This window comes from Archocentrus centrarchus, chromosome 13 (genome assembly GCF_007364275.1).
Source record: "Archocentrus centrarchus isolate MPI-CPG fArcCen1 chromosome 13, fArcCen1, whole genome shotgun sequence".
NCBI classification, from domain to species: Eukaryota; Metazoa; Chordata; class Actinopteri; order Cichliformes; family Cichlidae; genus Archocentrus; species Archocentrus centrarchus.
The window spans coordinates 39,376,037-39,386,351 of NC_044358.1; the positions used below are offsets into that span (position 1 = coordinate 39,376,037).

General features: G+C 41.6%; 1 protein-coding gene across 2 annotated transcripts; it reads right to left on the reverse strand.

Annotated features, from left to right (window-relative positions):
- Positions 1-2,855: 2,855 nt before the first annotated feature.
- Positions 2,856-4,999, reverse strand: LOC115791076 (endonuclease domain-containing 1 protein). 2 transcript variants are annotated; one of them, XM_030745166.1, is made up of 6 exons: positions 4,916-4,999; positions 4,655-4,744; positions 4,448-4,548; positions 4,125-4,239; positions 3,817-3,973; positions 2,856-3,361 (listed from the first exon to the last, which is right to left on the reverse strand). In XM_030745166.1, exons 2-6 carry the CDS (start codon positions 4,730-4,732, stop codon positions 2,970-2,972), a joined length of 843 nt encoding a protein of 280 aa, XP_030601026.1. In that variant the 5' UTR covers positions 4,733-4,744; positions 4,916-4,999; the 3' UTR covers positions 2,856-2,969. The 2 variants fall into 2 exon arrangements, with proteins under 2 accessions (XP_030601026.1, XP_030601027.1); XM_030745167.1 differs by having other exon boundaries at positions 4,909-4,969.
- Between the last annotated feature and the right edge of the window lie 5,316 nt (positions 5,000-10,315).

Genomic DNA, 10,315 nt, shown 5'->3' on the forward strand with positions numbered 1-10,315 from the left:
CACTTTGCACTGTGGAACATTTCTCAGTGCACGAGTTCCAGGCATACAGATTATATCGACGCACAATGTCCAAATTCAGGAGCCGCATCCTGCGAAGGACCCGGCTCACGTCCTTCGCAGCCCACGAAGACCTCAAAGGCCGGAAGTGAGCGGCTAGCCTTCATATCAGCTGCCGTCACCTCTGCGTAGCTCATGTCGCCTAGCAACGTGAGTGTGAAGCACAGCTGTGTGAAAGCAGCTGTTAAACGGAGAACGAACTTTTTCTCCTTTTTGTGGTTTAATTTTTATTCTTTTATTGAAAATAAGCTGTTAAAACAAGCATAACACATTTCAACATCAAGGAATGCAGCTGAGAGAATGATTCATTTCCAACTATATTAAGTGAGACATTAATGTTGAATAAAACTATCCAGTTATGATGCTTAACTTTTATTTCAGGAGTTTGCTTTTACAGGAGCACTTCGGCCCTGTTGGCCTGTGTAGTAGACTGGTGGGAAAATAAACAAAAGTTTGAATTTTAAGCTTATGTATATTGATTCATTCATCAACTAAACTTAAATTAATATTTCTCATGTCAAATATTGAAATGCAATTAAAATGTGATTAATTTTGATTAATTAATTACAAAGTTTGTAATTAAATTGATTAATTTTTTTAATCGAGTCCCACCTCTAATATATATATATATATATATATATATATATATATATATATATATATATATATATATATATATATATTATGTGCCTGACCCACAAATGTAAAACATTTGTGGGTCAGGCACATAATATTTCACATAATTGCACAAGACAATCAAAAGATTTGCTGAATCAGGACACAAGCACAGGACACAGGAGAAAGTCTGACAGATTTAGTGCAGCCACAGATGGTTAAACAGTCAGTAAAGACTGGATAAACAATTGTTTGGTGTCTTCTTTCAGTTTCGGCAAATGAGGGGAGAGACAGATAAATCCAAAAAGGTGTTTTTTAGAGATGAGTATCAAATCTCTGTGATCTGTTGTTGACCGATGGCTTTGAGGCTTTATACATCATTATGAAACACAGGGAGTGAGTTGACTGATTCAAATCTGTGTCATTCATTATAAGGCGACACAAAGTGCTGCCAGTGACCATAACCTCCAAAGACCCAAGCTCCTGTTTGCGATGCATTTTCAATTTCTCCTAGATATTTGTGGTTAGATAGACCCGAAATGTATATAAACTAAGCTTCCTCTTTACATACTTTTGTGAGAAAAAAAAGATGTCCTCAGATGTGGACACTGGTTTTATTTTATAGCATAACACAACAAAAGCAACATGACTTAACAAAGTATAAAATACTATTGAGCAGAATGAAGTATGAGGTGCAGCAAAGCCAAAATGTAATATCCCCAAATATGGACGCAGGGTCTTAGGAGGTTAAAGTGCAACAGAGCTGAAATGCTGGGTTTGGTTAAAAAATCAGAATCATGTTTTCTTAATGAAAATCAGGCAAAGGTATGTGATAAAAGTCCAGGGATGTCCTCGTGAGCATTACAACAATAAGTGGTTTCCACTGAATTGCATAAGAACTTCGCACAAACCTTCAGTCATGCCTCAAAAACACTGATGCTGAAGTACTTCAGTCATCTCATGTCACAACACAGACCTGTCACAAAACATTTTATTAGTAAATTTACATTTCACAATGTTGTAACACATTCACAAGTGCCAAACATGAAAATGAGTATGTCCTGTATTATAATGTATCTCTGTCATAAGTCTGTCATAATTTTCTGAAATACAAGAGTGATAAATCACAGCAAACAATAATATTTGACATGAGCGGGTATTTACTTGCACAGTATAAATCGAGAAATCAAGCAGCCAATCACACAAGGCACAAATGACAGGCAAGTGTTTCTGTGTGGTGACCACTAGAGGGCACACATGCTCTCACAGTAGCTGTATTGCGTTGTGGCAGCAGCATGTGTGTCATTTGATCATCAGTGTAACTGGAGCTGTCAGCTTCATTGGAGCAGGAAGAATCCAACAAGAGGAGCAGAGTTACCTGTGAGAGCGTGTGTGTCCTCCAACATCACCAAACAGAAACACTTGTGCTCCTTGGGGCTGTATTGTGTGCTTGGATGTTTAAATCTGCACTGCGGTTTGTTTGCAATAACTTTTGAAAGAAAAATAAATTGCCATATAGTTCAGCTGACCTGCTCTCTGCTAAAAGAGTACAAGTCCAAAAAATGGAAAAACAACCAAAAAATAAACTGCCTATATTTTTTTATTCTCTTTCATATTGACACTACAGCATCTGATATAAAGTTCCCTCATATTAATAACTCTTTATGGATTCTTTGCCCTGTTGTTTGTCAGCTGTCCTGATTCAGGGCCCTGACAGCCTGCGGAAAGAAGCTCCTCCTCAGCCTTCAGGGAGCGAAAGCGCTTCCCTGACCTCAACAGAGAGAAGAATCCACGGCCGGGGTCATTCATGATCTTCCTGGCTTTGGTCTGGCACCGCCCGTAGTAGATGGTCTGCAGGTCAGGAAGTTCAGTTCAAATGATGCATTCTGCTGATGGATAAATGGACTGAGTCCAGTTTATATATAGTATTCTACTATGTCAGCTTAACGTATGCCTGAGACAACACTTCTGTTGCCTGGGACTCAATTTTATAACCAATTTCAGGCTTATTCACTGCATATCAGTATTTACAGTTAAAGGTTTTAGAGTGGTGTTGTTGATGTGTCTTTACCACAGGGCGTGAACAGGGCTGAGTGTGTGCATAATAGGAGATTACACATCCTTCTTACCTTCCTTTGTGCCCAGTCAAAAGGTACTGATAAATAACCACATTATCCTTGTGCTTCTCATTTATATTCATTTATTTAGCATTTAAAGATAAGGGATTCATTGGTTTAAAAGCTGTAAAACAAAAATGTAAAATTAAAAGTGCCTTAAATTAATCTTAGTCATCGCTTTCATGCTCTGCAATTGTTGTAAAACAGCTCCCCTACTGGTTTTGTGGAGAACTGCTGCAAGAATTCTCCCAGCTCGTCCAGAGAGAGCTGCTCCACCCAGTTTTCCTCGGTGTTCCTTGCTGTGGCAGCGCCACTCTGAATGGGTCTATCATTGTTGTCCACACAGCAGTAGCCATTCCACACATAGTCTGGGATGTTGACACGCTTCACATTGTTTTTAACAATCCAGCTGTCTGCAGAAGGAATGACACCGACCAGCACGTAGGCCTTAGAGCACTTGTCCAGAAAAAGCTCTGTGAGCTGGGACTCGTGGATCTTCCAGGCATTCTGATTCAGCTTTGGGTTCTGAGGAACCACATTGGTCAGGGTGAAAGTGGCGTTGCGGCTAGGGACTGCAGGAGAGAGGGATGGACATACATACAGTTTGTGGGTGGCACAGGCTGGTAGCGAAGCAGTTTATGAGTCTAGAAGTGGACGAGTCACTTTCATTCAGCAATTAGAATTTTCTTTAAAATATTTCAGCTATTGATTGCAGCATGCCTAGAAAAAATAAGGCTGAAGATGTTGCTTGTTATTTAAGTCTATCGATCCTTATTTGCCAAAACACCTCTGAGACCTCTGAATGTGGATTTGCTGGGTGGATAGCAGGCATGTATTTGCTTTATATTTTAATAAACCACATACTAGCATATAAGGCATGCGTGTAATTTTGAATGGTAGTGGAAAAAGCAAGAAAGTCCCTCAATCCCAAGTTGAGCTATGAACACAGATGTGTCTGAGCTCTCCTGTCCTGTACTGCCATCTGCTGTCTCCCCTGCTAAAAACCACAGAATCCATCCTCCACTACCTGGATGGTGTCCATTGGGGTTGAGGTGACCACGGTCAAAGCCAGAGTTTGTGTAGTCCTCATTCAGAGCTTGTCTTTCTCCGAGGTAGACCCCAGGGTGGTCCTTCCCCAGCCAGTATCCATCTTTCATCTCTGCTTGCCAGGACTTGTTTACCAGCTAAGGCACATGGAAAAAAGAAAGCAAATGGTTGATTCCTTATGATCTAAAATTATCTAAAAGAACAAAAATAATGCATTTTATGACCCAGTATTCTCCATACTTTCTTTCTGGCATGTACCTAGGCAAAATCAGAATGTGTGGCACAAACCTGCGGCTCCACAAACCACCTGTTCTCCCTGCCACCCCCATTGCTGGGCTGGAATTGATAGGCAGAGTAGACAGCAATACGATGGATGGTGTCATACAGCGTGGCAAAGTGAAACCTGATGGCGCAAAGATTAGCAATAGATCAGAAGTGCTGCTCAGTGCTGCTGTGGAAAATAAAGAGCAAAGAAATGTTTTGTTCTAAAAATTATAAGTAGTAGTCAGATTTTCTGAGATGCCACAGGCAAACGTCAGGTGAGCGCACATTACAGTACCACGTATGCTTCATCATTCAGTTTTAAAGTGTTCTTTCTGCCTGTTTACTACCTGTTGACAAAGCGCTGACAGAGGCGGGCAGCACCAGGTGTAGAAGTCCCCCACTCTGGCACCTTCTCTTTATAAAAGTATTTCATGCATTCTGGCACATCCTGGGGCAAAATGATAAAATAACAAAAGATCCTCCTGCTGTAGGTGGAGCTCTTGCACAAGACACACATTTCATTTTTCTGATAATCTGGAATAAGAACAACAAACCTCAAAACGTTCCACAACATCTGCGTGGACAAAAGAGAGGAGCAGGAGAAGAGCGCACAGCGGTACAAAAGTTTGCATTCCGGATCAGGACTGTGGTGTGATTCACGTTGGGAATAAAATACAAAACAATAACACTTTACCCAACAAGACACTATGATACAAAGTCTATACTGTGACAGTTTGGGCCATCACGGAGACGTTCCAAACAAAATAAGTGTTTGTTTGGACCGTCTGTGTTGGCATGTGTGCGTTACCTCTCACCTGCTGGTGCACCTGTCTGCTGCCACAGTTTGTCCTGAAGAAACTGGCTTTCACCCTGTTTGTCGACTCCTTTTATCTGAGCACATGATATTTGTGTGGAATGAACCAGAATCTGCTTACCAAATCAGAGTGGGTGTGGATGACCAAATGATTTGGAAAATGCTAAAATTAACACCACTGAAGTGAGTGTGAGTGATCAGTTCTGAGTTGCTTGTACTTTACTGGAAGGTTTAAAATTAAAAAAAAAAAAAAATGAGCACATCAGCAATAGAATAGCATTCCAAACTTTTTATGCTCTAAAGATATTATGATGAAATTCAATTTTTGATTAGAAGGCTTTTACCTCTGAGTGTTTCTACACTGTTAGGATCTGAGATCTGAGCACTTCCTCTTTCTGGTTTTAAAGCCTGCTGCACATTTAATTTCTCGCCTAGTACTGTATGAAATCCAGAACACATCCAATAAATATTTTTAGCTACAGTCTGATTCCTTGGAAACAAGAACATTTTACTGTACGTCAGGCAGGAAGTTGCAGCTTTGTAATGATGGTGAGATGAGACACCGAAGCTGAATGATCGTTTAATCGAATTTGAGTGCATTAACCCTATTAATGAGCTCATATAACATAAAACACTCTTACATTCATTGCTGCTATTTATAATCCAGATCGCCTCCTGGAATATTACTAACATGTGGTTTTGACAGATTTGCTCACACTCTCCCACAACCAGTTCTTGGTTGATTAACACAGAGAGATATTTGTTCATATGCTGCTTTTCCCACGATCACAGCAGGAGTTACAGCTAAACCTCACGTCTGGACTCTTCCCAGATCCCCACCTTTAGTTCAGCTGATAAATCTAACATCTCCTGAAAGAATTTGCACTCTGACTTGTTCCACATACCCAAAAAGGTCAAGAGGTCATCCCAAAAAGATGATTCTGTTCATCTAGCCTCAGTGTTTACAGTGGAAGAAATGTTTCATCAAAGTGACTTCCTCAGTCTCAGCTGACTGCAGATTTCCTTATAAACAGTATATACAGTTGCATAACAACCAAAATTAGCACCTTTACCTAACAATGAGTCACAAGCTCAGTTTTATGATCATTAAAATGTGGCCATTGATCAAAGTCCATGAGTATTATTTAGAGAGGGCTGCAGAATGGCTGTAATCACAGTATTGTAAGATGGAGAAAGATGCACTCTTAGACCGCCTCCTTGGTTCAGAGATGGTCATTCCCTGTTCACATGAATGGCCTCTTTGACTCCCTACTAAAACCAGCATTCCTAACTGTCCAGGATGTGCACACCCTCATCAGTGAAAGAGTGGTCACTGACTGTCTGTAGGTGTAAATAAACGGCAGAGTCCTGGCCTGGCGAGGTAGCTTTTCTTTGACAAATGCCCAGCTGAGATAACCACATTTCCTCAGGACCTCTCTGATATGATGGTCTTCTGCATTTGTGACCGCTGTGCCTGTAGGGATGGTGTTTGTGCTGTGTTGTGATGTCCTGATGGCACCTAGTTTGTGCTCCAATGGATGATGAGAGTCAAACCTTAAATACTGATCCGTATGGGCTAGTTTACAGTGCACTTTCACTGTGATTGCAGCCATTCCCCAACTCTGTAAATAGTATTATGGCCACTGATCAATGGTCATGAAAATTTGCATATTAATGGTCATAAAACTAAACTTGTGGCTTCTTGTTTGACAATGGTGCTAGCTTCAGTCATTATGCACCAGCTGTACTGTAGTCAGCAGGTCATTAAGGTGTCATTGGATCCTTAAGTCATTAGGATGAGTGATGAAATGTTTCTCCCACTGTAAATGCTGCATCCTGATGAACAGAATCAACTTTATGGGATTCCCTTACCTGGATTATTGAGCATGCATCAAGATATGAAGAGGTCATGTTTGGCTATGAAGAAATGCTCATAAAGAGATCTGCATCAAACATCTGCAGATTACATGATTGCTCTTATGTAGACTTTGCAAAATGAAAACATGACATGCAACTGTTTTCCACAATAGTGTGGTTTTTTTTAACCAGTTGTCCAGTATAAGAATTAATGTTGCTGACTGCAACTTTGCAGCTTGTCCTGTTAACAATTCAAAATGACATTTTTTTACAGTTTTGAGTTTTATATTTTTTGGAGAAAACTGAGAAGAAAACACAAGTATTAGTTTTCAGATTTTTTTAAACACACTACAAGTTAATCAGGCATGAAATCAGCAGATGAATGTGTGTTGAAAAAAAGCAACAGCATACAGAAAGTTTTTTGAATGCTCATTGCAACAATACAAAGATGCTTTCACATTGTTGCACGTGAAAAAGAATACGCCCACTTTCAGTTGTAAGGTTTTATATATCAGGGCATAAAAAAACTGGTCCTTAGCATGTCTTAAAATGATTTAAATACAACATCAGATGAATAACAACACGTGGTATATTACCCTGTGTCATTATTAATGCCACAAAAACTGAGCAAAAAATGCAGAAGCAGCGTGCGAAAAGGCATTTCAGCAAAGTCCACCCTCACTGCTTCCATAGAAATTCAGAGGGTAAGTAGCAGCCAGGTGCTGCTAATTAAATCCACTTGATTATTTGATCATCAGCAAGTGTGAGCACCTCTATAAAAGCAGAAGTTTTGGCAGTTTGCTGGTCGGGAGCATTCAGTTGTGTGGTAGGCAATTGTTGCTGATTGTTGCAAACAATCTTAAATCCATCATTTTACAGTGAGAAAGATTATTCACAAGTGGAAAACATTCAGCTGCCAGGCATCCCAGGAGGGGACGTCCCAGCACATTTGCCCCAATGTCATACAGTTTAGTGCTCAGAGAAACTGAAGAAAACGCATCTCAGACTCTGCAGGCCTCAGTTAGCATGTTAAATGTTACAGTTCTTGACAGCACAATTAGAAAAAGACTGAACAAGTGCGTCTTGTTTGGAAGGGTTGCCAGGAGAAAGCCTTTTCTCTCTAAAAGAACATGGCAGCACAGTTTAGGTTTGCAAAGTTGAATCTGAACAAACAGCAAGAGCTGTGAAACAATGTCCTTTGGACAGATGAGACCAAAGTGGAGATGTTTGGCCATAATGCACAGCACCACATTTGGAGAAAACCAAACACAGCATATCAGCACAGACTCCTTAAGGCAACTGTCAGCACGGTGGTGGAGGGGTGATGATTTGGGCTTGTTTTGCAGCCACAGGACCCTGGGATGCTTGCAGTCAACCATGAACTCCTCTGTATACCAACATATGTGAGGCCATCTGTCAGACAGCTAAAGCTTGGCCCAAACTGAGTCATGCAACAAGACAATGATCTCATGTAGTTTCAAATTGTTTTGATTGGTGTTATGCTTAAATATTTTCTCCTGATGAAATATAAAAAAATATAGATGGATAAAACTTTACAGTCAATTTGACCATTCAGACATTTTGCACTGCAAGATACACTGCAAATCCCTGAGACTATTCCCAGCAAACATTTCTTTCTTCATCCTTTTTCTATTTAATACAATAAATATGAAATACAATTTAAAAGAACATGAAATAAAGAAAAAAATTTGCGCACAAGGTTCCTCACACTACAGATCCAAAAGCAGATGTGCAGGTTATGTCTAGTTACAGTTTAATATTTTGATTTATGCTATAAATTTCTTTAAACTTTAATGTTTTGCAAAAGTCTTGAGCCACAATCGTTTCTTTATATTTTGCATAGGAGAAGTCAGACTTTCACCTGCTGTAATTTTTAAAGTGTTATTGTTTTTGTGAAGGTCTTTCAAAGTTGGATGCTTTTAAATTCATTTTCAATGCAGTCCTTTTTTTTTTCTTTTTCTTTTTCTGTTTTTTTGTTAAGGCATTTAACAATGAACTATGATTTACTCAAAAATACACTTAACAGTGGCTTTTTAAAGAGTGATGATTGTGATTGATATGTATGGAGGAGAGCAGGAGAGAGGTGCCTACAGCTGTCTGTAAAACGTGGAGGTTCTGTCATAGTTTGAGGCTGCATTTCAGCCAGTGGTGTTGGAGATCTTGAATATCCTTCAAGAAACCTGGAGAACTATTCCTGAAGGATACTTAAAGAAATTACAGAAAGCTGCCTGAGAGAGTTCAGGCTGTGCTGAAGAATAAAGGTGGTGTAGGAGTTGGTGGAAGGAGACACAAGCAGGTATGTAGAGTCTCAGCTTTATTGGTGGTAAACTTCACAACAATCAAGGACTCAAAAGATGACTGCAAGAATAATGGAAAAGTCAAGCCTTTTTGGCTCAGGCTCCTCACTTCCGCCCTACTCCGGACCCTTTCCGGTCTCCTCCTTCACAGTAAGAGCTCAGGGCATTCTGGTGTGAAATGTGCATATATGTGGCCACCACACAGGCCCCCCCTGAACACACAGAATGGCAAACAATACAATAAAAACAGCAACCGTCTTCAACTGAAGACGGTTGCTGTTTTTATTACCACATCAAGAGTATCTCCTAGGGGGTTTAACAGGGCGGCCACTACGGCTATGCTTGGCGACCACAGGTGGTGAAAACGAGGGAGGGGCATGACTACGGCGAGACTGCCCCCTCGCAGGGGAAAAAACAGCAGCCGGGGGCAGGTCCTCCGAGTGAGGCATAAAAACGGGAGGACCACCGCGGCGCGGAGGTTGGGCCAACTCAATAGGACCATCCGGAAACACGTGAGCAGGCTTAAGGTGATCCACCGAAACACGCTCCTGACTACCTCCCAGCTCAACCAAAAAATCCTTAGGTCCCGCCTCTAGCACACGGAATGGACCGTCATAAGGAGGTTGAAGTGGAGAACGGTGCACGTCATGGCGGATAAAAACATACTTGGCAGATATCAGGTCCTTTGGCACATATGACTGTGGAAAGCAGTGATGCGCCGCTACTGGGGCTAAAAACCTAGCATTCCCCAGGAAAACCGACCCGCTCCTTTTGTCGACCCCCGAACCAGATGCGCCAGGAAGGAATTCCCCTGGAACCCTCAAAGGCTGGCCCAGGACCAGCTCAGCTGAAGAAGACTGCAGGTGCTCCTTAGGTGCCGAACGCAGGCCCAGCAGGACCCAAGGAAGGCGGTCGACCCAGCTGCTGTCCACAAGCGCAGCCCGTAAGGCAGCCTTCATGGTATGGTGGAACCTCTCGCAAAGGCCATTGGCCTGCGGGTGGTACGCGGTAGTGTGATGGAGTTTGATGCCAAGGTTTTCCGCCACAGCAGTCCACAGCTCAGACGTGAACTGAGGACCCCTGTCAGATGTCAAGTCAAGTGGTACGCCAAACCGAGATACCCAGGAAGAGACGAACACGCGAGCGACATCTGCTGAAGTGGTTGACGACAAAGGAACTGCTTCAGGCCACCGAGTCGTCCTGTCCACCACAGTCAGGAGATGGGT

Excerpts from the sequence above, each read along its gene's own strand:
- LOC115791076 (XM_030745166.1), bottom strand. The coding sequence starts at position 4,732 with ATGCAAACTTTTGTACCGCTGTGCGCTCTTCTCCTGCTCCTCTCTTTT. Across the intron at positions 4,549-4,654 it reads ATGTTGTGGAACGTTTTGAG|GATGTGCCAGAATGCATGAA; the intron begins GTTTGTTGTTCT and ends ATTTTGCCCCAG. Across the intron at positions 3,362-3,816 it reads CCCCAATGGACACCATCCAG|TCCCTAGCCGCAACGCCACT; the intron begins GTAGTGGAGGAT and ends TCTCTCCTGCAG.